The 23,907-nt window shown below is 68.2% G+C and overlaps 6 protein-coding genes across 6 annotated transcripts; 4 read left to right on the top strand and 2 right to left on the bottom strand.

Annotated features, from left to right (window-relative positions):
- Window positions 1-822: 822 nt before the first annotated feature.
- Window positions 823-2,741, bottom strand: RPUSD3 (RNA pseudouridine synthase D3). The gene is made up of 9 exons (XM_063164839.1): window positions 2,662-2,741; window positions 2,236-2,303; window positions 2,115-2,159; window positions 1,930-2,026; window positions 1,734-1,841; window positions 1,581-1,665; window positions 1,385-1,511; window positions 1,165-1,304; window positions 823-1,084 (listed from the first exon to the last, which is right to left on the bottom strand). Exons 1-9 carry the CDS (start codon window positions 2,739-2,741, stop codon window positions 914-916), a joined length of 921 nt encoding a protein of 306 aa, XP_063020909.1. The 3' UTR covers window positions 823-913.
- Window positions 2,742-2,754: 13 nt separating this feature from the next.
- JAGN1 (jagunal homolog 1) lies at window positions 2,755-3,927 on the top strand. The gene is made up of 3 exons (XM_063164841.1): window positions 2,755-2,843; window positions 3,043-3,140; window positions 3,219-3,927. The coding sequence occupies exons 2-3, from the start codon at window positions 3,052-3,054 to the stop codon at window positions 3,679-3,681; spliced, it is 552 nt and encodes a 183-aa protein (XP_063020911.1). The 5' UTR covers window positions 2,755-2,843; window positions 3,043-3,051; the 3' UTR covers window positions 3,682-3,927.
- Window positions 3,928-4,050: 123 nt separating this feature from the next.
- On the top strand, window positions 4,051-8,032 carry IL17RE (interleukin 17 receptor E). The gene is made up of 16 exons (XM_063164333.1): window positions 4,051-4,253; window positions 4,480-4,568; window positions 4,721-4,876; window positions 4,962-5,068; window positions 5,140-5,263; window positions 5,335-5,474; window positions 5,556-5,624; window positions 5,726-5,792; window positions 5,881-6,068; window positions 6,222-6,269; window positions 6,371-6,416; window positions 6,534-6,682; window positions 6,753-6,821; window positions 6,899-6,950; window positions 7,025-7,126; window positions 7,305-8,032. The coding sequence occupies exons 1-16, from the start codon at window positions 4,051-4,053 to the stop codon at window positions 7,907-7,909; spliced, it is 2,214 nt and encodes a 737-aa protein (XP_063020403.1). The 3' UTR covers window positions 7,910-8,032.
- Window positions 8,017-13,126, top strand: IL17RC (interleukin 17 receptor C). The gene is given in 19 exon segments (XM_063164334.1): window positions 8,017-8,123; window positions 8,212-8,818; window positions 8,821-8,958; window positions 9,032-9,053; window positions 9,136-9,509; window positions 9,686-9,797; window positions 9,864-9,908; window positions 10,054-10,193; window positions 10,389-10,448; window positions 10,603-10,657; window positions 10,754-10,938; window positions 11,018-11,068; window positions 11,151-11,196; window positions 11,306-11,418; window positions 11,522-11,590; window positions 11,663-11,720; window positions 11,860-11,955; window positions 12,031-12,069; window positions 12,519-13,126. Coding segments are annotated over 19 exon segments (2,925 nt in total).
- Window positions 13,127-13,800: 674 nt separating this feature from the next.
- CRELD1 (cysteine rich with EGF like domains 1) lies at window positions 13,801-16,965 on the top strand. Its single transcript, XM_063164842.1, has 10 exons — window positions 13,801-13,986; window positions 14,449-14,531; window positions 14,610-14,720; window positions 14,805-14,896; window positions 14,994-15,170; window positions 15,257-15,352; window positions 15,442-15,525; window positions 15,646-15,741; window positions 15,824-15,967; window positions 16,072-16,965. Exons 1-10 carry the CDS (start codon window positions 13,801-13,803, stop codon window positions 16,290-16,292), a joined length of 1,290 nt encoding a protein of 429 aa, XP_063020912.1. The 3' UTR covers window positions 16,293-16,965.
- Window positions 16,966-17,049: 84 nt separating this feature from the next.
- On the bottom strand, window positions 17,050-23,291 carry PRRT3 (proline rich transmembrane protein 3). Its single transcript, XM_063164335.1, has 5 exons — window positions 23,283-23,291; window positions 21,515-21,948; window positions 19,613-20,724; window positions 19,382-19,522; window positions 17,050-18,943 (listed from the first exon to the last, which is right to left on the bottom strand). Exons 1-5 carry the CDS (start codon window positions 23,289-23,291, stop codon window positions 17,202-17,204), a joined length of 3,438 nt encoding a protein of 1,145 aa, XP_063020405.1. The 3' UTR covers window positions 17,050-17,201.
- Between the last annotated feature and the right edge of the window lie 616 nt (window positions 23,292-23,907).

Consider the following 23,907-nt stretch of genomic DNA (forward strand, 5'->3'; position numbering starts at 1 on the left):
CGCTCTGTGTCCCCAGCGGGCAGAACCACCCAGGGGACCCAGCCCAGAGCAGCCACAAAGAAGCTGCCTCCTCTGGAGCAACAGAGCCGCTGCCCTTCCGCCAGCCCTGACCCCCCAGCACCAACAAAGTCTCGGGCCTCCCCTACCAGGAGCCAGGGGCTGCCACGGCTCGGTCACCCGCCTGAGCAGCCCCGGATCAGTGGCTGTCCCCTGGACTGGGTGCCGATGCCACCACCCCGGGGAGCCCTCAGAAACTCCTGGCAAACCCAAGGTTCTGCACGCTTCTTCCCTCCTGCCAAGCCCCCGCAACAACCTCGGTCTGCACAGAGCACCAGGACCCCGGGCCTGGAGCAGAAGAACACAGCAGCTCCCAATGGGATGCAGAAGACTTGGGACACTGAGACAGCCCCCGGAGTGGACAGCACCCTGCCTGTCCTTGCTGAGCCAACAAAGGCTGCCTCTGATCCCAAAGAGATCCCACTGCTGTGTTGTGGTACCCAGCTCCTCCCATGCTTTAAAATGATTCTGTGATAAGGAGTCTGTCTCGGACCTTCTGTGTGTGACAGCTGTGGGGAGGGGTAGGACTGCCCCTGGGATGGGGCTGTGGGTGGGAACTGGGGCTGCCAGGGCAGAGAGCAGGCAGGAAAAGCTGCCTCTGCTCCTGCCTATGGTCACCCCTGCCAGACAGAGCTGAGCTGGGTGATGACGCTGCTGCACTCCAGCACTTGGAACCAGGGCAGGCAGAGAGTGGTGGCAGGGCTGGTGCCCCCAGAGGCACAGCCAGGAGAAATGCATCCTCTGTGTGCCAAGAAAAGAACTGAGTGCTGGGCCACCCAGGCAACGGGGGGGATTTTAATGGGGCGGCAGAGAGCAGAAGGGTGGAGTGGGTGTCCACGGCAGCACCACAGGGCTCCTAGTGCTCAGGCAGCCCCAGACAGCGCAGAGTGTGCAGGAAGTACGGTGGTGGGGGGGCACAGAGGGGGCCCTCGGGCAGCACTAGCTCCTGCAGGTGGATGTGGAGTGGGAGGCGATGGAGCTGCTGTGGAGAAAGCCCCAGCCGGGACAGCAACTCCTCGTCCAGGACCTGCAATGTGAGTGGGCAGCTCAGTGGGATGACTGAGGCTGTGCTGAAAGCCCCACCCAGCACCCAGCCTGGCCACGGACCTGAGTGTGGGTTGGGGCAGACTCGGGGCTCAGGAAGAAGGGCACTCCCAGCACCCTGCCCACGCGGGAGGAGTGCTTGTGGTCACCCAGGGCCGGGCACAGCAGCAGCGTCAGGTGCACCTGGAGCTGTTCTGGGAAGGCTGGGGAGGAACAGGGACAAGGTGAGATTGCAGGGGTCAGGAAGGTGCCTGGGGTGGCGGAGGTGTTGGGGGACACTCACCTGTCCTGGGCTGGAGCTGGAGGAGGGCACAGCCCCCCACGGCACTCAGCACCCGGTAGCGAGTCAGGGTGCTCTTCACATCCTTCCTGGCCAGGCTGCGGCGTCCTGGGGCTGGGACTGGCACCACCTGCAGAGCACAGCCCTCAGCACTCCCTGGGCTATCCCCTGTGCCCCCAGCCCACCGGCACACCCTTACCATGGCTCTGTCCCCCTGCTGCTGCCAGCTCAGCCCTGAGGAGATTTCACCCTCCACCTCTGCCGGGACTCCCACGGTGATGGCACTGCAGGGTAAGGCGGTGAGAAGGGGACAGGGCTCCCATGCCAGCATGGCAGGGTCCCAAGGACTCACCGATACGTGGCAGGGTACTGGCCTCTCAAACGAGCATCAGTGAAGAACTGTTGGAGCTTCTTAGTGGTATGGTAGCAGCTGGACAGGAGGACAAGGCCAGAATACTCCCTGTGGGACATGGCTGCTTGAGACCTGCAGGGGGAAAGGCAACCCCAGCTCCACCCCAGGACCTCCAGCCTGGACCGTCCTACCACACCTGGCAGGAGCCTTCACCACGTGGAGCTCAGCAGGGAGGCCCAGGCGTCGTCTCAGTGCCGGCAGCAGCGCATCCAGGCTCAGGTCCCCAGGACGCCCTGCGGAGGTGCCGGCAGCTCAGCAGCTGCTGAGCCTCCACGCAGACCCCCCCAGCCCTGCAGACCCCCATTGCTGTGCTGTACTCACCCAGAACGGGGAGGCCAGGGGGCTTGTTCAGTGCCAGCAGGGCTCCTAGTGAGGGGAAGACTGGTCAGGATGTACCTCCCTTACTGTGTCCCTTGTCCCCACTCTCCCCTGTCGCAGGTACCTTCCCGGTGCACCACGGAGCCCTCCAGCAGCCTCAGCGTCTCCTTGGGGCCCAGCAGCCGCCTCCACCTGCAGGGGATAGAGTGGGCAGGGGGGACACAGGTGGGACTGCCCTCAGCACCCACCCTGCACCCCACTCTGCGTGTCTATAAATCTCACCCACCACTGTCCGCCCTCCTCTCCACGTGTGTCCGCACCCTCACGCTTCCCCGGCCCCTCTGTGCTCGCACATCTGCGACCCCACAGGTACGTCCCCAATCCCACAACTCCCCCACAACCCCAATTCATAACCCCTCTGTACCCACGCGTGTGCATTTCCAGGAGCCAGCACACCCGTGGGCGTGCACCCCACGGGAGTACACAGGCACTTCTGCACACCCGCACCCCATGTACCCACCCCATATATCCACCCTCGCCCCCCGCTGACCCCGCGGTGCGCGTTCCCGGTCCCGGACGCGCCAGCCCGCGCACGGCGGCGGCGGCGGCGGCCCTCCCGGTGCCCGCCATGGCGGCGGGGCCGCGCCTGCGCCGAGCGGTGCCCCCGGCATCCGGAGCCGGCGGCCGCGGCCATAGAGCAGCGGAAGCGCGGGCAGAGGGTCCCGCCCGCAGGTGCGGCACGGCGGGGAGCGGCGGGCCGGGGGTGTCAGCCCCGGGGGGGTCACCGCGGGGATGTCCCGGAGGGCAGGGCGGGCACGGGGAGGGAGCCCCGGGCTGTCGCCGTGGGAGGGAGGCCCGGGGGGCTTGTGGCGGGGCTGCGCTGGGGAGGCGGGCGGGGAGGGCGGCCCCGCCTGACGCGGTGTCTCCCCAGGACAGCGCCATGGCCTCCCGCGGGGGTCCCCGCGCCCCCGGCACCGACGGCAGCGACTTCCAGCACCGGGAGCGCGTGGCCTCGCACTACCAGATGAGGTAGGTGTCCCCTCTCCCGGGATCCCGGGGGGACACGCGACCCCAGCAGGCCCTGATGGCCCCGCGCTCTCTCCCCAGCGTGACGCTTAAGTCGGAGATCAAGAAGCTGATCTACACGCATGTGGTCATCTGGCTGCTGCTCCTGGCCCAGATGGTCGTGGGGCACCTCAAGCTGCTGCCCCACGACCAGGTGGCCATGCCCTATCAGTGGGAGTATCCCTACCTGCTCAGCATCCTACCCTCCCTGCTGGGCCTCCTGTCCTTCCCCCGCAACAACATCAGCTACCTGGTACTCTCCATGATCAGCACCGGCCTCTTCTCCATAGCTCCCCTCATCTACGGGGCCATGGAGATGTTCCCTATGGCACAGCAGCTGTACCGCCACGGCAAAGCTTACCGCTTCATCTTCGGCTTCTCGGCCGTCTCTGTCATGTACCTGGTGGTGGTGGTGGCCGCGCAGGTGCATGGCTGGCAACTCTACTACAGCAAGAAGCTGCTGGACTCCTGGTTCACTAGCACGCAGGAGAAGAAGAAGAAATGAGTGGGGATAGGTGGGCTCCGTGAGGTGCTGAAGCTCTGCAGTTCAGTCCTGTGGGGCAGCGCTGGCGCAGCTCCGGTGGGTGGGGGATCCCCGGGGACCACAGGGTGGGGTCTGAGCCACACCACGGCCCCACGCTCGCGTGCACGGGGGAGACCCCCGAGGGCCGGGGCCGTGGAGGGTCCCTGGGGTGCGCGCCCCGTCCTCCGCGCGTTGCTCTATGGAAATAAAGCACCGTCCGCTCTCCCACGCGTGTCTGCGCCGCAGGAAGCGCCGCCCGGCGGGGTGGGGGGGCCGGCGGGGCCGCACGTGCCGGTGCAGGAATGCGGCGGGGCCGGCCCGGGGCGGGGCGGGGAGCGGCGGCGCTCGGCCATGGGGCGCCCGGTGCTGCTCGCCGCTGCCGCCGCCCTGCTGCCGCTGCTGCTGCTGCCGTCCGGGACCGGGGCCACCGTGACCCGCCTGCGGGTCTCCGCCAACTTCGTGAGCGCCGGGGAAGGGAGGTGGCGGGGGAAGGTGGGGAACGGGCGGCGCCGCGCTCACCCCGTCTCTTTGCTTGCAGGAGTGCCGGGCCACCGGTGAGTAGCGGCGGGGCAGGGCTGTCAGCGCGGGGCTGCTCCTGCCCGGCCATACCGGCTCGGGTGCGGCGGGACTGTGGGGCTTCCCCTGCCCGCGGCTACTGGGTCCGGGAGGATGGGAGGGCGAGGGTGGGGCGCTCCAGGTTTCCGGGGCACCGGGCTCCCCGCTTCCGAGGACTCCCGATCCCCAAAACTTCCTGGCTCCTGGGGCTCCCCCCTTCCAAAGACTCCGGATCTCCGGGGCTCCCTGTATCCCAGCACTCCCGACCCCTAAAGATTCCCGCTTCCGAGGACTCCGAATCACCGGGGCTCCCGGTTTGTCAGGACTCTCGATCCCCGGGGCACCTCCCTTCCGACTACACCTCCCCGGGGCTCTCCCCCTTTCCAAGCACTCCCAGCGCCCGGGGCTCCTGCTGCCCGCGGGACCCCCGGCGCACGGCCGCCCCCCGTCTGCTCTCCCCCTGCAGCCGACAGGACGCTGAGCCGCCCCCGCTGCCGCCGCCCTCCCCGCCCCGGGCCGCCGCTGGAGCCGCCCGCGCTGTCGCTGAGCCGTGCCCGGCTGTGCCTGCCCGCGCAGCCCTGCCAGCCCTGCCTGCGGGTGCGCCTGGCCGTCCCCGCCTCAGGTACGGCCGGCGGTGGCATCCCTTGGCAGGGGACACACAGCCAGTGCCCCCACCCATGTCAGCACCCCACGCCGGTTTCTCGCAGAGCTCGGCGGTGTCCGGGGACTGCACCTCACCTTCCTGGAGCTGGGCTCCAACCGGGCTGGCTGGCTGCAGGTGTGGCAGCGACGCCGGGTGTCGGGCAGCTCCGCGGTGAGTCTGCGGGGCGGTGCGGCGGGGCACACCGAGGCCCGGACCCCGCACTGAGCCCCCGCTCCCCGCAGTGGCAGGTGCAGTTCGACTGCTTCCCGGCAGAGAGCGGGCGGCAAGTCCTCGTCTCCCTTCGCACCATCCCGGATCGGGGCTTGGCCCTGAGCTGCAGCCATACGGTCACCGCTGAGCCATCCGGTGAGGCTGAAGGGCTTGGGAGGTGTCCTGGGGTGACGCCGGTTCCAGCTGACCCGCTGGCTGCTCTGCAGGGCCTGTCTTTACCCATGCTTGGCTCCCTGAGCTGCGGGCCATTGAGGTGCGGGTGCCCGCGGGTCCCCCCCTCATGGTGCGGCTGTGCCACCAGCTGGCCCTGGAGTGTGAGGAGCTGCCCCGGCCCTTCCACCAGCAGGTAACGGCTCTGCCCCCCGACACCCCCGATCCAGACTGGGGGACACAGTCCCTGCCAGCTGATGCTCCCTCCTTGTTGCAGGTGCTGGTGCCCGGAGGCCACCACATCTCACTGCCATATGAGTTCCTGGTGCCCTGCCTGTGCATTGAGGTGGGTTGCCCTCCCCTACAGCCATCAGAGCCCCTTTGCCCTCACATGAGAGGGGGAGAATGGGGCATATCCGGCTCTGACCATCTGCTGTGCCTCCCCAGGCCTCCTACTCCCACCACGACAGCCCACGGAGCAAACACTGCCCCTTCCGTGACCGGCCAGATGCCTGTGAGTGCCTGGTGCCTGTGGGAAGGGGAGCTGAGTCCCAGGGGTATCTCTGGGTGTCTCCCCACCCCACTGATGTGGTGCCCCGCAGATGGCCCCGAGCTGTGGTCCTCGGTGCACTTCCACGACTTCAGCACCAGCAGCAAGGACCAGATGGCAATGCTGCTGAGTGCCAGCTGCCCCCTGCACCCACGGGCCACCCTCTGCTGGAGGGAGACAGCAGATGAGGCTGCACCCTGTCACGACATCCCCAACTCCACAGCCAGTGAGGACGAGCAGGTGAGGGCTCCTGATCTTGAGGTGTCACAGGATGTGGGACCATGTCACTCGCTGGGGCATCCACTGGATCTCAGGGTCCCTGTAGGGCAGTGGATGGGCACTGTGGCTGTGTGGGTCAGAGATGGTAACTGTGACACTCTCCATTTCTTCCAGGTGTACGTACTGGACAAGGTGGACGTGCACCCCCAGCTCTGCTTCCGAGTAAGCCCCTGTGGGTGGGTGGGCACCATCTCAGAAGGGGCTGGGGGCTGTGGTGGGTGAGGGCAGCTCACCCTGCCCTTTGCTGATCTCACCTCCTTCAGTTCTCCTACAAGAACAGCAGCCATGTGGAATGTCCCCACCAGTCAGGTGAGTTCTATGAGTGGGAGGCAGTCCTAGGCTAAGCCCTGCCCTGCTCTGGCGTCCCTTGGACCCCTCACCCTGTCGGGTATCCTGCAACCTCCCCTCTCTCTCTGGTGGCCGCAGAGACTGCCTGGAATGTCTCCGTGAGTGTCTGGGGGCTCCAGCTGCACCTGCACCTCACCTCCCGCATCCCTGCAGCCTTCAGCGCAGCCCTGTGCCAGCGCCGGCGTGGGCAGTGTGAACCTGAGGCCCCGCTCTACACTGTCACACAGGTGAGTGCTGCAGGGCTGGGGGGACGTGGTGGGGACAGACCCGCGCTGACCCTGCCCTTGTGCTTTGCAGCCAGAGGGCTCTGCTCCGGGGGAGTTGGCGCTGCTGCTGCCAGTGCAGGTCCTGGGCAGCTGCGTGCTGGTAAGGTGACCCTTGCGCAGGCATCTGTGCTGTGGGGGACCCAACGTGGTCCCCCTCTCACCCAGCCCCTTCCCCAGGTGTGGCGCTCGGACGTGCATTTTGCTCGGAAGCAGCTGCTCTGTCCCGATGGTGAGAGGGGATCCTGGAGGGGACTCAGGGGACAGTGGAAATGGGCAGACAGCCCCTTACTGCCCCTCTCTCAGTCTCCCGCAGGCACTTCGGGCTGCTGGGGCTGGTGCTGGCACTGGGGCTGGTGGTGACTGTGCTGCTCCTCAACTGCCGTGGTGCCTGGAGGCCGAATGATGGTGAGGAGCACCCAAGGGGGCTGCAGGAGGGACGGCAAGAGGGGCTGGAGTGCCAAGGGGTGCCAGTTCCTGGGCTGCAGGGGGTCCCAGGGTGGTGGATGGCACATGCTGTTGGATCCCAGGGGATGCCAGTAGGACATGGAGCTGAGCTGTCACTGCTGTCCCCTCCACCCCGCAGGTGTCCCTGGCAGGCGCCCCGTGCTGCTGCTGTACTCGCCCGACTCCGAGGAGCACCTGGGGCTGGTGTGTGCCCTGGCCGAGCGGCTGCGCACGGGGCTGGGCTGTGACGTGCGCCTGGACCTGTGGGAAGCGGGTGGCCTGGGCCAGGCGGGCGCCCTGCCCTGGCTCTACGCCCAGCGGGGCCGCGTGGGCCGCCAGCGCGGCACTGTCCTGCTCCTCTGGAGCCGGGGCAGCGCCCGGCTCTTCCATCGCTGGCAGGTCGGGATGGCCGACGGCACGCCCGGGGATGCCCACGACATTTTTGGGGCAGCCATGGCCTGCCTGCACGGGGAGCTGGGCACGGCGGGCCGCGGCGGCGGGTGGGTCCTGGCCTACTTCAGCCGGCTCTGCAGCCCCCGCGATGTCCCCCGACCCCTTCGGCCCCTGCCCACCTACCGCCTGCCCCGACAGCTGCCCGGGCTGCTGGGGGCGCTGCGGGGCAGCCCCCCGGCCCCTCGGCACTGCCGCTGGGGCAGGGCTGGGGCCCTCCTGCACCGCCTCCCTGGATGTGCCAGGGAGGGCAGTTCCCCGCCCCGGCCCCCCGGGGCAGCTTCTGGCACCTGAGTGCCCAGGCTGGGCCTGAGCTGGGCATGGCCGCAGGGGGTGCAGGGCTGGGTGCAGCCCCCCGGTGAGGGCAGGGCTTCTGCCAGGGAAAGGCAGGGCTCGGGTGAATGTGTGCCCTGCAGCGGCAGGAGGGGCACCCGTGGTTGCCCCGGGAAGGGCTGCAGGGGTTCGAGCAGGACGGGCCTCAGTCATGGAGTGTGCTGCTGGGGCTGGAGTGAGCATCCAGCTGGCATCTCTGGCCAGGAGCGGAGATGCTGTCCCGAGCAGGGGCAGCTTTATTCCCACACAGGGACCTGCTCCAGAGGAGAGCTCATAGAAGCACCTTTGGACGGCACAGCCAAGCGAGGAGTTGGGGTGGTGCAGGAAGAAGCTGAGAGATGGAGGCTCCCTGCCCTGCCCACGCACAGGTGGCTGGAGGGGCGGGTGCTGGGCACAGCCCGGCCCTGCTCTTTGCCTCGACATCGCCAGCAGGACTTGGTCTGGGGTGGAAGTAATAAAGGCGTCATTTCACCCTGCCCTGTTGTCTCTGTGGTGTACCGGGGGAGATTCTTTGGTGCCCTGGAGGACCGGGGGCTGCCCAGTGCTCACTGCAGCACGGCGGGGCAAGAGGACGCACCCGGCTGGGCACAGCCTGTACCGGCACGGCTGCCACACCGTGTCCCACAGCCGCGGCGGCTGCCTGGGGCCAGCCTGGCACCGTGCCCGTGCCATGGAGCCAGCCCGTCCCTGTGGGGCCCCAAGCCCTCCGCAGGGGTGGCGGGACACGGAGCCCTCCGCGGCCGGTGCGGGAGCAGCAGGCCCCACCCAGGGCGGCTGCTGACGCCACGCCGGGAGCCGGGTGTCCGGGATCGGAGCAGGAAGCGGGAGCCGGCGGCGGCGGTGGGGCCCGTGGAGCCGGGAGAGGGCTGCCGGGGAGCAGCCGGCGTGGGGCCGGGGCACCCCGAGGCCCCGGCCCCACCATGCACGCACTGGGGCAGCTCCTGCTGGTGCTGGTGGCGGGGTCGGCGGGTGGCCGTGGGGACCCCCGCGACACCCTGGCCTGCTCCCAGGTGGGTCGGTGTCCATAGCGCGCCGGCATCGGGCACCTGGCACCACCGCCGGCCTCACCCCTGCCTCCCCCAGGGCCTCACCTGCCGCCTCTTGGGTAAGTGCATCACCCTGCCATGGCCCCTGCCCGACCCGGGGCGTGGGGACTCCCCCCCGCACTGCCCTCTGTGTTCCCCCAGACACCGATGTGCTGTGCGGGACAGAGCCCCCGGGACCCCGGCAGGAGCTGGCCCTGGCCCGTCTGCGGCTGGAGCCGGCGCTGCGCTGCACCGAGCCCACGGCCTGTGCGCCCTGCCTGGAGGCACGGGTGCGCCTGGCCTTGGCACCGGCCACCGGCACCGCCACCGAGTCCCCCCTCTCCGTGCAGCCGGGCACCGCTGGGACAGAGGACAGCGGTGATGGGGGACAGCGGTCACCAGCGACTGGGGCCACGCCGTCCCAGCCCAACGTTACTGGGCTGCTGCTGCTCTCTGGGCACACGTTTGCCTCATCCCGCTGCGTGGCCGTGGAGGTCTGGGCACCCTTGGGCCCCACGCTGCGCCGCCAAACCGTGGTACGTAGATGTGGGTCAGTGTCCCCACAGTGTCAGTCCTTGGCACTGGGAATGTGGGCACTGAGATCAGTGCATCTCTGTGGCACGGGGGTCCCGTTCCTGTGCCCCAGGGAGGTGGGGTGGCTGCTGGCGGTGCCGGTGCCTCACCGCAGTGGGGTGGTGGTTTTCCTGCCCAGGGCTGGGTGATCTTCCGGTGCTTCGAGGCGCCGCTGGGCTCCGAGCTGCACATCTCAGCATACATGAACTCACGGGGCCGCCAGAGGCTGAGCCAGCAGCAGCGGGTGCCAGGTAAGCCCCAGCAGGTCCCCTGCAGTGGCCCCAGCCCCTCTGCCCACTGATTCACTGTCCCCACAGACTGTTCGTGGCCCGCAGCACAGGATGCTGTCCCCCAGTGCCAAGGTAGGTGCTGGCATCACCCCGCCTCGGTTTGCATCCCCTGGGGAGAGCTGGGCAGTGGACACCAGGGGTGAGAGTGACCCTGGGGGTGCCGTGCCCCATGCCGTGGCAGTGCCAGGAGTGGGGTGACCTGAGCTGCCTCACACAGTGCCCAGGCTGCGGGTCTCCCCGGGGCAGAAGGAGGTGGTTGTGGAGGTGGAGGGGGCTGCAGTAGGGCACAGCTACACACTCCGGCTCTACCACAACCATAGCCATGGCACCAGTGGGCCAGGGCGTGTGGTGACCATGGTGAGTATGCACCCCATTCCCTGACCCGCTACCCTGCCTGTTCTCTGGTCACTGCCCTCCTCCCCGTTCCCGAGAAGCAGTGTCTGTGTTATAGGCAGTGTGCTGGGAGAGGGTCCCCTGGGAGCAGATCCCCCTGGGTGACCCTGCTGTTGGCCATTTGCCACGGGGTGACCCACATCTGGTTGCTGGTAGCAGAGCAGTCCCATGAACTATGTCCTGCCCACGGATGAGGTGCTGCCCTGCCTCTGCCTGCAGGTGGGCATCTGACCGGGCACTGTGGGGGTGGCAGGATAAGTGGCATCTAAAGAGGGGCTCCAAGCTCCATATATCTCCCTCTGGCATCCCAAGGGGGCCAGCCAGATCACGGTCACAGCATTAATATTTTTCTTGTCTTTTTCCCCACTCTCAGGTCTGGCCGGAAACCCAGGACCCACTACGGGCCACCCTGTGCCCCTTCTCACATGGTACCTTCACTCTGAGGCTGGGCTTTAGGGGGCTGGACACAGGGGACTTGAGGGGACACCACAGGGAGTGACACTCCTGTCCTGGTGCCGCTGCAGATGCCGAGGCCTGGGAGCGACTGTGGGCGCGGAGCCGGCTGGTCCTGCACATCGAGGGGCAGGTGCTGACCTGCTCCCTCTCAGCCCCCTGCGACCTCCTGGCTGAGCTGGTGCCCTGCTGGCAGCCAGTGCCCTCCGGGCCCTGCCAACCCCTGCCTGGCCTGCAGCAGCCTGCTGAGGGGAAGGTGAGTGGGGCTCTGTGGGGCGCTGGGGGCTTTGGGAAGGATGCTGGTGACAGTTACAGAGCGTCCCTTGCACTCACAGGGACCCCAGGAGTTCGGAGGGCTGCGGCCACACCCCAACCTCTGCGTGCAGGTAGGACACCACTCTGCCCCACAGCTGCCCCATGGGCAGCCCCACATCAGCCCCAAGCACTGTTAATCCTCTCTCTGGGCAGGTGTGGAGCGGTGGGCAGGTCCGGCTGACCCAGTGCCTGCGGGACCGTGAGTGTTGCTGGGGTGGGAGGGTAGTGGCAGCCTGTGGGTGCAAAACGGGGGGGCACCCCTCCTTGGCCTCCCCTCACACCTACCCAGCCCTCTGGCACATTCCCAGGAGCACTGCCCGGCCGCACCGATGACCTCCTGCTGCTGGAGCGTGGGGGGAATGCCTCACTGTGTGCCGTGGAGAGGGGTGCCTGCACACCCCTGGCCAGCTTCACCAGCAGGGTAAGAGAGGAAGGGACCCCCATGTCCTGGCAGCAGTGGCACTGGTGGCACAGCTGTGTCCAGCAGTGGTGGCCCTGCTGTCTGACCTGCTGCGTTGCTGCAGGGAGCAGGGCACCCTGGGCTGCTGGAGCAGGATCTGCAGCGGGACGTGGCAGGGGGGCAGTGCCAGCAGGTCAGTGTGAGTGGGCAGTGGGCAGTGGGCAGGGACTGGGCAGTGTCTGACGTGTCCCTGTGTCCCCCACAGCTGTGGCACCCATCTAACAGAACTGGGGTTACACTCTGGGCCTGTCCCCTGCACAAGTGTGAGTGTTGACAGCCATGCTGGGGGAGAGGAGGGCTGAGGGAGGTAACCCCCCCGGGAGGGAACCCCCCCCTGTGGAGCCACTGGAGCCCTTTTTTGGGTGCTGGGGGCCCTCGGTGGATGCAGATCCTGCCCTGCAGACCTGCGTACCCACTGGGCCCTGGTGTGGATGGGGGTGCTGCTGGGAGCTGCCTGTCTCCTGCTGCTGCTCTTGATGAAGAAGGAGGACATGAAAGGTGAGTGGTGCCCTTCTGGGGGCTGTGCCTGGCCTGGGACCCCTCCTGGGGCCTCACTGCCTCTCCTCCCTGCAGGATGGCTGAAATCCCTGAGGGCTGGCTATGGCTCCAGTGGTGAGTGTGGGTTGAGCCTGAGGCCTCGGGGGGAGTGGGCAGTCTGTACCTATCCCAGAGGGGTCAGAGGACAGAGTGAAGGGTCCCCCACCCAGATTAGTCCATGTTTGCCTGCCTGACAGGGTAGGTAGGGGTGTAGGGAAGCGAGAAGAGGATGAGAACCCTATGGGGGGTGGGAGGGGGCAGATTGCAACCTGCTTCCCAACATGCCTGTCCCTTAGGGTAGGTAGAGGATTTGGCAAGGGGACTGGGGGGCTCACACCAGTGGTGGTCTCAGCTGCTTCCCATTGTGGCTGTGCTTTAGCTTGGGTACAGGGGGTGCTGCAGGGCTCGGCTGACAGAGGCAGGGGACGGTCTCCCTCGTGGCGGGTGCCTCCCAGCATGGCTCCCGCCACAGGCTGGGTACAGGGTGCCCAGAGGGATCCGGGCACTGATGATCTCCCCCCCAGGTCCTTTGCAGGGCCGGCGGGCCCTGCTGGTGCACGCAGCAGAGCCGGTGGCGGAGCGGGCAGCGTGTGCCTTGATGGCAGCTCTGCACTCACTGGGGCTGACGGTGGTGGCGGCACCGGGAGGTGGCAGCGGGGTGGCAGCTCTGGGGCCACTGCCCTGGCTGCACGCCCAGCACCACCGGGCGCTGCGTGACAGTGACACCATCATCCTCCTCCTCTCTCCGGCAGCCGTGGCTGCTGCACAGCAGTGGGACACCGGGGCCGGGGTTGTGCCGGAGTCCGGGGCCGCGGAAAGCAGCCTCGGGCCCCGGCACAGCCCTGACCCTGGCGATGTCCCCGCTGTGGCACCCTGCGAGGTGTTTGCGGCGGCTCTGTCCTGCGCCATGCCGGTGTTGGCGGTGGCCCAGGGGCACTACGTGGTGGCCCGGCTGGAGGCCCTGGTGCCGGCAGTGCCCCCAGCGCTGCGGGCAGCCCCTGCCTTCGCCCTGCCCGCCGACATGGAGCGGTTCCTGCAGGCGCTGGCGGGCCCAGCTCGGCACAGGGGCCGGTGTCTGGAGCCACACGGGGCGGCCGTGGCCGAGGCTCTGCAGCGGGCGGTTGGAGAATAAAGGGTGACAGTGCTTTTGCTGAGTGTGAGTCCAGCTCTGAGCCCAACACGGACTGGGATGAGTTGGGAAGGGGTGATGGCACGGATGGCACGGAGAGGCATGATGGGGCAGGAAGGGGGCTGGGCTATTTGGGGCGTGAAGGGGAAGGGGGTTTTTTGGTTGGAGGGTGGATGGGGAACTGGACCAGTTTGGGGTGATGATGGGGAAGTGGGCCAGCTCATTGGGGCATGATTGGTAACTGGGACAGTTTGGGGGAAAGTATGAGAACAAACTGGACCAGTTTAGGTTGAGATGAGGGGGAACTGGGCAAATTTGGGCACAGTAGGAGGGAACTAGATCAGCTTGAATGGAGGGGGTAAAGGTGAACCCGCCTGGTTTGGCTGGGGGTGGGAGGGGTATTTAGAGGGCCTCTCCCAGGCCAGGCGAGGCCCGGGATGATGCGCTCCGGGCAGCCGGCCCCGCTCCGTGCGGGGTCACCGACTGCAGCCCGTCCGCGCACCCCCGTCCCGGGCCTTTGCCCGCGGCCCCTTTAAGGCGGGGGTGGGCGGGCCCAGGGCGCGGCGCTGATTGGCTGGGAGCGGGGGGCGGGCGGCGGCGGCGCGCGGCCATTGGCGGGGGCGGCGGCGCTGAGTCAGCGGGCGCGGCCCACGTGGTGCGGGCGGGGCGGGCGCACGATGGGGCCGCTGCTGCCGCTGCTGCCGCGCTCGCCCCGGCGCGGGGGGCCTGGGCTGGGGGGGGCCCTCCTGGGGGCCGCCCTCCTCGGGGGGGTCCTGCTGGCCGTTCGCGCCGACCCCGACCCACACCGAGACGGCGCCGAGCCGTGCCGAGCCTGCCGCGGCCTCGCCGACAGCTTCATCAGGGTGCGCGCCGGGGGGGCACAGGAGTGATGGAGGCCGGGGCGAGGGGGCACACGGGGGGCAACGGCACCGAGGGGTGTAGGCTGACACAGCCGCTGCTTCGGGGGGGAGCTGGGGGCCAGGGGACAGTGACGGGAGGGGCCCACGAGTGGCAGACGTGGGAGACACGGCCTGGAGGTGACAGTGAGCGGGGTCAAGGGGGGTCCTGGGTGGGGTGATGTTGGGGGGCCTAGAGGAATCACAGACCGGGGGGATAAGGGTGGTGACAGGGCCCGATGGAGGGGTGGTTTGTGGGGGACAGTGGTGGAGGCACTCCTACAGCGTTCCCAGGGGCACAAGGACTGGGCTCTGGGGAGGGGAGAGGGTGGCAGGTCCCTGCAGGTGATGTGTCCTGTGGAGCCCTACGGATGGAGAGGTTATTGGGGAGGTTTCCGTGCCTGCACTGCCGCTCCCTCATGCACCCAGGGCCTGGAGCGGACAGAGCATGAGGGCTTCGGTGGGGGTAACACGGCCTGGGAGGAGGAGAAGCTGTCCAAGTACCAGCATAGGTAAGTGACCCCAGTGAGGGGCTGGGGCAGCCCAGCTGCTGCAGACATCATACCCCACACTGGCTTGTGTCCCTGCAGCGAGACCCGTCTGCTGGAGGTGCTGGAGGGTGTCTGTGCCCCCTCGGACTTCGCCTGTCACCAGCTGCTGGAGCGAAGTGAGGAGCACGTGGAGCAGTGGTGGTTCCATGAGTGAGTCTGGGGACAGGGACAGGGGGGTGGCAAGGGGCACAGGTGGATGACAGGGGGCTGAGTGCTGTATCTTCCCCTCCCCAGGCGGCAGCAGCACCCTGACTTTTTCCAGTGGCTGTGTGTGGACAGGCTGATGCTTTGCTGCCCGCCCGGTACCTATGGCCCAGACTGCCGGTGTGAGTAACTGTGGGGTGCGGGGGTGCTGGTGGGGCAGAGGGGCTCCCCTGGCTGCTGCCCTCTGTGCCAGCTGCCAGCCGATCTCTCCCCGTGCAGCCTGTGCGGGCGGGCCCCGGCAGCCCTGCAGCGGCAACGGGCGCTGCGACGGTGACGGCACGCGCCGCGGCACCGGCCTCTGCGTCTGCAGCCCCGGCTACGGCGGCCCCTTCTGCGCCGAGTGCGGGGACGGCTACTATGAGGCCTCACGGAACAAGAGCCACCTCGTGTGTGCTGGTAGGTGGGGGCTCTGCGGGTGCTGAACAGCCTGGGTACAGGCAGCTCCCCCCTGCCCGTGTCCACGTGTCTGTCCCTGCCCACAGAGTGCTACCAGGCGTGCGGGCGCTGCACGGGTCCCGAGGACTCCAGCTGCCTTCGCTGCAAGAGGGGCTGGGTGCTGCATGAGCACCGCTGCATCGGTGAGTGAAGGCCAGGGGTGAGCTCAGGGCCATGGGGGCTGTGTCCCCAGAGCTGAGGCTCAGCGGGGCTGTCCCCATCTCTCCTGCAGATATAGATGAGTGTGGCACAGAGATGGCGCACTGCCGAGCCAACCAGTACTGCGTCAACACAGAGGGCTCCTACGAATGCCGAGGTCAGGGGGAAGGGGGGGTTGGGGGGTTTTCATGCACGTGGCTCTTCCCTGCTTGAGGCCAACCCTGGCTGGGCTGGGAAGGAGCTCTGGCAGCAACCCTGGCTCCATTCTCTGAGGCAGACTGCTCCACGGCTTGCATCGGCTGCATGGGTGCCGGGCCGGCTCGCTGCAAGAAATGCAACAAGGGCTACTGGCGGGATGGAGCCAAGTGTCTGGGTGAGTGCCTCCCATGGACTGGGGGGCCATACTGCCCCCTCTTCCCTGCCCAATCCCTGCCTGACCCCTGGCTCCCCCCCAGACGTGGATGAGTGTGCCAGTGCCGAGGAGCCAGTGTGCACAGGGGTGCAGGAGGTGTGTGAGAACACAGAGGGCAGCTACCGGTGCGTCTGTGCCCAAGGCCACGTCCGCCGAGACGGGCAGTGCGTGGAGGACAAGCCCCCTGGTATGGCCTAATGCAGTGCAGGGGGACATTGGGCAGGGGGTGTGGGACATGGGCGGGGACTCTTGCTGGTCAGCTGTGCCCTCCCATGAGTGTTGTTCATGCAGATGCCCCAGAGAAGGGCTTCTTTGATGACGTGACTGATGACGAGGTGGTGGTGCTGCAGCAGATGTTCTTTGGTGTGATGATCTGTGCCCTCGCCACGCTGGCTGCCAAGGGTGACATGGTCTTCACCGCCATCTTCATTGGCGCCGTGGCTGCCATGGCTGGCTACTGGCTCTCTGACCGCAGTGACCGTGTCCTCGATGGCTTCATGAAGGGCAGATAGCTCTGGAGCTGCTGGGCACAAGCAGAGGGGCAGACTCAGCTTGGGGTGCAGGGCCTCCCCCAAGCAGGGCTGGCTGCCAAGGCTGCATCCTGTAGATGATGCTGTGCCCTGCATGCGTCCCCCAGCCCCCCCTTAGCATAGGGTCTTGTTTTCCCTGTCCCTGCAGAATGAGCCAGGAGTACCTGATCCTGGGGGCTCCCACACAGCCCCCTCTGGATGGAGGGGTGATGCCAGGCAGTGCAGCATCGTGTGGGGGGCACAGCATGCTGCCCCCAGCTCCTCGTGCTCTGGAGGAGAGGCCGGGCATTGTGACAGGTGAGGGGGTGGAAGGGCAGGTGAGGGAGGGAACCTGCTGTCTGCCCCCAGGCTGGGGCTCCTGGCCCTGTAGGACTCCCCTCCCATGAGGCCATTCCCTGTGGGAGAGTGGGGGGCTGGGTCCCCCCATGCCCTGAGCTGTGCGGCTGGGAGAGCTGCCCCCCATCCCTGGGCAGAGCCCATCTCCCCTCCCAGGCTGGGGGCCAGGGGCCCCTCGCCACTGGCAGGGTGCTGTGCTGGTGAGGGGGCCCTGCTGGATGCATGAGTGTGGCCGTTGCATTTGTCCGTGGTTTGTCCGTTGGGGTGTGCCCATCTGTCCGTGTGTCCATATCTCAGGAAATAAAGCTCTGCACACCCAGCTTGGCTGCTCAGGGTAGGAATTGGTGGGGATCGGGGGTGCTGCTGCCCACCACCGCTTTCACATGCCAACGGGACCGTCTCCTCCCAGCATAAACTCTTTATTTCTCTCGTTTGGCACAAATGGAACCGCCCCTGCCCGGCCCTACAGGGGCGCAGGATCAGACCCCCGCACCCTCACAGTGTCCTCACCCTCACATCGTCCTTCTGCGCCCCCAGTCTCTGCCTGTCCCGGGCTCAGAGCTCAATGGTGTCGCTGGAGAGGCTGCGGGAGTCCAGCGCCTTGCCGAGGGCTGGGAAGGCGCGGGGTCCCTCCCGCTCGCAGCCGGGGGCTCCGGCGGGCACCAGGAGCGGGGCCCGGCTGGGCGCCTCGTCCAGGGGCAGGCTGTCGGGCGAGGACAGCCCGTGGCGCCAGGGGTTCCAGCTGATCTTCAGCGAGCTGCTCTCCAGCGAGCTGGCCGAGGCGGTGACGGTGACAGTGATGGTGCCGTGGGGCTGGCGGGGGCCTGGCAGCTCCGTGAGCGAGCTGCAGCGCACCATGCGCCCCAGGCTGGGGGTCTTGTCGGGGGCAGGGGAGCCGTGCAGCGAGGAGCCGGAGCCGCGGCGGGCCCGGCCGAAGAGGCCGTCGTGCAGGAGGTGGCGGCGGCAGAGCGCCTGGTCGATGCTGCGGCGCAGGTCGATGGGGGACGGCGGGCGGAAGATGAGCTCCCCCAGGGAGGGCGACGAGCCCTGCTCGAAGGCGGCGCAGGAGCGGGCGGCCAGCATGTTGGGGCACTTGGGGCTGAGCCCCGGCATCCCGGTGCCAGCTGCCCAGACCTCGTTGCTGTCCTTCAGAGCCCGCAGCGGCAGCTGCTCCGCCGGGTTGCGGATGAGGTTCTTGGAGATGTCGTTGGCGGGTGTCCGCTCCGCGCCGCTGCCGCCGCTGCCGCCGCCGGCCCAGTCGTAGCAGTTGTTGGGGTACTCGGGTGCCTCAGCTTTGCGGCCGGCGCAGAAGTACCGCAGTGCCTTGGCCCAGCAGGAGTGGCCGGCGGGGCTCCGGCGGCGGCACCGGCAGCGCACGGGCTCGGCGGCGGCCGCCAGCAGCGCCAGGGCCGTGCCCAGCTCGCCGATCCGCAGCCAGAGCTGTGCCGCCCAGCTGGGCCGGGAGAAGCGCCCCTGGGGCCCCAGCACTGCTCGCAGCCACACAGCGCTGAAGAGCTGCAGCCCGCAGACCGGCAGCCCCGCCACCGCCGCCGCCAGCAGCGCCCGCGCCCCCGGCTGCGACCCCGGCCCCTCGCAGGGCGCCCGCAGCGCCCGCCAGCACCCCCAGAGCCCCCCCAGCAGCAGCAGAGCCCCCGCCCCGCAGCCCAGCGCCTGCAGCCCCAGCGCGGCCGGGAGCCCCAGCCGAGGCGGCAGCAGGTCGGCGGCGCCCATCACCGCACCCTGCAGGGCGGCAGCAGCCCCCAGCGCCGGCAGCCCCCGCAGCCGGGACGGCAGCAGCTGAAGCTGGGCCAGGCGCTGCAGCCGCTGGAGCAGGAGGGCGAAGGCGGCGAGCAGCAGGGGGAAAGGGGCCGTGTTGAGCAGCAGCAGCGCCGGGGTGGGCAGGCGGCCCCGTGCCCCGTAGGGATCCAGCAGCAGGAAGGTGGCCCGCAGCAGGCAGGCGGCCAGCAGCAGCCCCTGGGCCCCCGCAACGTGGAGAAGGTGTGAGGGCCGCAGGATGGCTGTCCCCGCCAGCCCGGCCAGGCAGCCCAGCGCCAGCAGCAGGAACACGGCAGCCAGTCCATAGACGTGGGCCTCCCAGGAGAAGCCCAGCTGGCGCTGCAGCTCGGCCCAGCGCAGCCCGCTCGCGTTGGCCCCCAGCGCCGGCGGGGCACGGACCGTGGGCTGTGGCTGCGGCCATGACGGATCTCGGGGCACCGGCTGAGGCGTCATCCCTGCCCGTCGCCACGTGGCCGAGGGGGCCGCGGTGCTGGAGGCTGCGGGCTGCGTCCCCGGCGTGTCTGTAGGTAGGAAGGAGGAGGACAGTCGGGGAAGTGGGGGGCTTGGTGCCACTCCGGCCGCACCTGCACCCCGCACTGGGCTGCATCAAATGTGGCACCCCGACACTGCAGCGGGGGATGCCCTGTGCTGGCTGGGGCTTTGCCCACCGGTGCCTCCCGGGGTTTTCTCTTAGGACGCGCAGTGCAAGGGGTGGCACAACCCCGGTCACGTCCCCCACCCCCTTGGGGAAGCCCCCACCCACCGAGCATTTAGCGCTAATCCCTGCGGGCAGGAGTAGATTAGGGCCGCTGTCAGGTGGCAATCCTGATTGAAGGTGTCACTGTGTCCTGGCTGGGCAGCCCAAGATAGCTGCCTTCCCCCCGCCAGCCCCGACGCCCCGGGGATGGGCTCCCACAGCGTCTGCAGAACGGATGGGCTTGGACGCAGCCCTGTATCACCTGGGTGCCTTGTCCCGAGCGTCCCCGTGGTGGGATGTGTCGTTGGCTGTGGGGTCGTTTGGGTGGCATTTGGGACACTCACAGGGCCCACGGCGCCCCGGACCTGCTGCGGGGAGCCGACGTCCTCCTGGGGCAGCAGCCCTGCGAGAGAGAGCAGAGCCGGGCGCTGACACCTGCAGGGCTTGGTCCCCGCCATACCAAGGGGTCCCCCCGCACTGCGCTGGCTCCTACCTCTGCTCGGGGTACCGGCGGTGGCCGTGCTGGAGGCGGGGGGTGGCGCAGGGCCGGTGCTGGGGACGGACCCTGGGACAGGCTGAGGTCCCCGCTGCCCCATAGTCCCAGGGTCCGTCCGGGGACCTGCATCGCCAGGGCTGGTGGTGGCGCGGCTGAGCGGGGCCCTCCGGGTGCTGCGCTGGAGGGACGGGAGCGCCCGAGTCCAGGGCTCAGCCAGCCCCCAGGACGGGGCTGTGTGGCGCAGCCGTGGGGCAGAGCTGGGCAGAGCCGGGGAGGGGCTGGGGGGCCCTCCCGTGTCCCCCCAGCTGCCCACCAGCTGCACAGAGCCAGGGCTGGCATGGGGACCCCAGGCTGGCCCCGTTCCTCCGGGATCGGAGACAGGGGCTGTGCCCGGCGGGACCGACTGGCTGCTGGCTGAAGTGAGTTTGGCATCCTGAGAGAGGCCCGGGACCGCTGTGTGTGCCTCTGCTGCTGTGTGTCCCCCTGTCTGGGCATCTGCTGTCCTCATCCCTGCCACCTGCATGGGGTCCAGGGCAGTGGTGGGTGCGGCTGGCTGAGGGCTGGGAGTGCTGGCTGTCTTGGAGACGCTGTGCCTGGACAGGGAGAGGCCCTGCCCTGCCCAGGGTGGCCCTGAAGAGTCTGCCCCTCTGTCCGTGGGCACCTCAGGGCCCGGCGTACCCAGTGCAGAGCCGTGGGGCAGGGGCCTGTCCTGGACTTCAGCTTCGTGCCCTTGCCAGGCAAGAAGCGGCTCCTCTGTCACAGCCGGGACTGTGCTGCCGTCCCTCCAGACCTTGCTATCAGCACCTGTCACAGTGGTTTCCATCTCCAGGCGTGCCCTGGTGCCATCACCTGCCTGCAGAGGTGGGGACCAGTGCACGGGGTGCTTGACCCCCCAGCGCTCACTCCTTGGGGCCCCGGCACCGCTGGGCTCCCCCGATGCCTCCCAGGCAGGGGATGGGCCTGGCCACTGCTGTCCCCTGTGCAAGGGGTCCCCACCGAAGGACAGCCCTGCCGGCGGCACCCCCTGGGCTTTGGCGGGGACCCCGGTGGCCAGGAGCATCCCCCAGGTGACGAGCTGTGCTGCAGCCATGGTGAGTACCGAGTCGACCCTGTGGGAATGGGGATGTGGTGAGCCAGGATCGGCGGCAGATGCCCGGGTAACTCGTGCGGTGGCCGTGATGCTGCTGTGCCCTTGGCCACCCACTGCCCAGGGAGAGAGACAGTGGCTTGGCTGTCCCTTCCCGGGTAGCCCTGGGCTCTGTTCCCCGCTGTCCCCGTCCCAAGTGACCCCATTCCCAGTCTTCCCTTTCCCAGTGTCCCCTGGTGCTCCCTATCCCGGTGTCTCCGGTGTGGGTGGTCCTTGGTGCTTAGTGGCCCCGACCCCGGTGTCCCTTTCCATCCTTAATGTCCCCTCCCCGGTGCTCAGTCCTGGCGTCCCTCTCGGTGTCCCCTCCCCGGTTCTCCATCCCCAGTGTCCTCGCCCGCTGTCCCCGCCGCCGGCGGCCCCGCTCCGCCGCGCACCGTTCACCTTGGCGCGTCCCGGCCGCATCCCGGCGGGGATGCTCGGCCCGGAGCCCCGCGCTGCCGCCGCTCACGGCTCAGACCCGCCGGGCCGGGAACGGGGCCGGGACCGCCAGGGTGCTGCGGCGGCGGCCCCGCGGCGCGGCGCGGATTACCGGCGGGGCTGCGCAGCGGAGTCGGGCCGCGGCCGGTGCGGGACCACAGCGGGGCCGGTGCGGCCGCCGCATCCCGCCGACCCCACCCGCAGCGCGCCGGGCCGGCTCCACCGCTCGGTGCCCGGTGCGCGGGCCGCGGTGCCGCCAGCCCCCTCCCGCCGCCCGCCGCAGCACTGGCGGCCCCAGAACTGGTGCCCCGGGAGCCGCAGCCCCCCGCGCTGACCTGCCGGTGCCGGTGCCGGTGCGGGCGGGCCGGGCTCTGCGGCGGAGCGGGCGGCGGCGGCAGCGGCAGCCGGTCACGCGCCGCCCCGAGCCGCGGGCACCCGCACGGGAGCCCGCCCGCACCGGGAGGGGGGGCGCGGGGCACGGCCGGGGCCGCCGCCGGGACGGGATCCGCAGGGCCGGCCACGGGGGAGAGCGGGTCCGCGGGGCTCGGCTCAGTCCGGGGCAGGTTCGGGTGCGCTCCCGGGGACGGGTTCTCCGTGGCGCAGCTCCTCCGGGACGTGGATTCCGGGGGGCACCGGGGCAGGTTCCGTGGGTCAGGACGCGGCGGGGCGGCGGACGGGGGATGCTGCCCCTGGGACGGGCAGGGCTGCCCGGCCGAGGCTGGTCCCGCGGCCGCCGGGGGTAGGCGGAGGGAGAGGGCAGTCGGATCCACTAGCAGGGTCCTGAGGAAGGTCTGAGGGGGCCCTGACCCACACCTGCCCCACACTTGTCTCTCAAAAGCTCAGCACGGATATGCAGCACCCTGGCAGCCACTGGGATGTGGGGCCCTGCCAAGGTTCAGGTAATTGGTTAATCTGCTTAATTGTCCGGCTGGAAAACTGCCCACCCTGCCCAGGCTTGAGCTGGCAATGGTACGGCCACAGCGTCAAAAAGTCCCATCAGCTCAGGACTCCATCCTGCAGGGTGACATCTGCACTCCAGCTCCCAGCCTGCGCCCCTGCTCCTCCCTGCCTGCACCTCAGCAGTGCCTGAGCCATCAAAGCCTTGGCAAAGTCCTGCCATCACCATCGCTCTTCTCTGGCCAGGCCAGCAGGTACATGTGGCACCTCAGGTCCCCATGACAGCACCTGTGTGCTGGCAGTAGCACACAGTGTCCCACTCCTGCTCCCTGCACCTCTCCATTCCCAGGACACTGTTCACCACTAGCACATGAAGATTTTCTGGTCCCTGATCCCCTCCTCTGTGGGGTCAGGAGGCTGTGGCAGCCAGCTGAGCGCAGGGTCTGCGAATTTGGGCAATTTGGGCACACTGGGCCCCAGAAGGCAGGCAGGGCAGGCAGCTGGTCTGGGGGTTGGTGCTGGGGAGGCCACACAGGGGGAGAGTGCAGGTGGTCCTGCCCTGCACCATGCACTGCCAGCACTGGGCACCACTGCAGCTGGATGGTCTCACCCTGAGGAAGGTGCAGCTGCAGTGCTGGGTGTGCAGTGGCGCTGTGGGAAGGGAGCTGGCTGTGCCCTGTATGCCACAGCCATTGGAGCACCTTCAGCACCAGGCAGGGGCACAGCAGCCGCCTCCACATCCTCGGTGCTGTCAGAGGTTTCCTCCTCTGCCAAGTGACTCACTGGCAGATGAAAAGCTGAGCCCCTGCTCTGTGCTGCTGCAGCAGCCACGTGCCTGCTGCCTGCACAGCTGGGTGGAGGATGCACCATCCAGTTCTCTCAACCCCTGTGCCCAGGGCCACCTTGGTGTCACAGGCTTTTCATCACTGTTCTCCCCCAAGAAAGGTTCCAAACTCCAGTTTCAGAGTTTCAGAGAAAATGGCCCCAGTTAAATGCCCTCAGACAGACTGGAACCCAGCTTTGCTTTTTTTTCTGATCATTGTTTGTGTTTTATGGTTCTGCCCTGTGCCCTCCACAATTCTCCTTGGCCGTGCTGCAGGAGGAACCACCCTGGCACCTTCCCTGGTTGAAGGATGGGACAAGACCCTCACAAACACTGGTACTGGCAGCTCCATGGACACAAAGGGCAGGAGAAACCACGCATACCTGGGGCATGGCTGACCCAGCAAGGAGCCAGTGACAGTGAGTTGGAGTACAGGCTGGGAGGCAGGACCAGCTCCACCAGGGTGCAGAGTATCTTGGAAATCCACTGCCATGCAGCACACACACTTCCATTTTTGTCCAGCAAGGCTGGGAGAGGAGCTGCCATCCTCACAGCCATACTGGGACAAATGCGCTTGTTGGCAGCTGAAACCTTGGAGGAGACCCTGAGTGGGAATAGACAGGGGGACTGTGGGTGGCCAGGGTGTTATGCTGGGCCTTCATCCCGTTCACCAGGGAGGTTGTCCTGTGCAACGGGAGGCATTGCTGGCTGCTCCTGCTGTTACTCCTCCATCTCCAGGGATTTTGTTTTGCCCTGTGTTCCAGTGTGTGTTTGTGGCAAGGAGCTGCAGGGTCCCCAGGGCAGCCCTGCATTGCACCCCACGGCACTGCTGCTCCATCTCTGCGTGCCAAAGAGCCAGTGCCTGCTCTGCCTCTGCACAGGGGCTTGCAGCAGACACCTCCAGAGGTCCCTCCAAGCTCAGCCATGTGCTGCCGAGCTCCCAGCATCCACACCAGGGGCTGCACGGAGACCTGCACCAGTCCTTGCTAATTCCAAGGCACACGGAGT

This window comes from Melospiza melodia, chromosome 10 (genome assembly GCF_035770615.1).
Source record: "Melospiza melodia melodia isolate bMelMel2 chromosome 10, bMelMel2.pri, whole genome shotgun sequence".
In the NCBI taxonomy this organism is placed as follows: domain Eukaryota; kingdom Metazoa; phylum Chordata; class Aves; order Passeriformes; family Passerellidae; genus Melospiza; species Melospiza melodia.

Excerpts from the sequence above, each read along its gene's own strand:
- RPUSD3 (XM_063164839.1), bottom strand. The coding sequence starts at position 2,741 with ATGGCGGGCACCGGGAGGGCCGCCGCCGCCGCCGCCGTGCGCGGGCTG. Across the intron at positions 1,842-1,929 it reads GTGGTGAAGGCTCCTGCCAG|GGAGTATTCTGGCCTTGTCC; the intron begins GTGTGGTAGGAC and ends CATGTCCCACAG. Across the intron at positions 1,305-1,384 it reads CCAGCTCCAGCCCAGGACAG|CCTTCCCAGAACAGCTCCAG; the intron begins GTGAGTGTCCCC and ends GTTCCTCCCCAG.
- JAGN1 (XM_063164841.1), top strand. The coding sequence starts at position 3,052 with ATGGCCTCCCGCGGGGGTCCCCGCGCCCCCGGCACCGACGGCAGCGAC. Across the intron at positions 3,141-3,218 it reads GCCTCGCACTACCAGATGAG|CGTGACGCTTAAGTCGGAGA; the intron begins GTAGGTGTCCCC and ends CTCTCTCCCCAG.
- CRELD1 (XM_063164842.1), top strand. The coding sequence starts at position 13,801 with ATGGGGCCGCTGCTGCCGCTGCTGCCGCGCTCGCCCCGGCGCGGGGGG. Across the intron at positions 14,721-14,804 it reads GAGCAGTGGTGGTTCCATGA|GCGGCAGCAGCACCCTGACT; the intron begins GTGAGTCTGGGG and ends TCCCCTCCCCAG. Across the intron at positions 15,968-16,071 it reads CGTGGAGGACAAGCCCCCTG|ATGCCCCAGAGAAGGGCTTC; the intron begins GTATGGCCTAAT and ends TTGTTCATGCAG.
- PRRT3 (XM_063164335.1), bottom strand. Across the intron at positions 20,725-21,514 it reads ACCGGCACCGGCACCGGCAG|GGTCGACTCGGTACTCACCA; the intron begins GTCAGCGCGGGG and ends CCATTCCCACAG. Across the intron at positions 18,944-19,381 it reads GCTCGGGACAAGGCACCCAG|ACACGCCGGGGACGCAGCCC; the intron begins GTGATACAGGGC and ends TCCTACCTACAG.
- IL17RE (XM_063164333.1), top strand. The coding sequence starts at position 4,051 with ATGGGGCGCCCGGTGCTGCTCGCCGCTGCCGCCGCCCTGCTGCCGCTG. Across the intron at positions 6,069-6,221 it reads CAGCCAGTGAGGACGAGCAG|GTGTACGTACTGGACAAGGT; the intron begins GTGAGGGCTCCT and ends CATTTCTTCCAG. Across the intron at positions 6,951-7,024 it reads GCAGCTGCTCTGTCCCGATG|TCTCCCGCAGGCACTTCGGG; the intron begins GTGAGAGGGGAT and ends CCCCTCTCTCAG.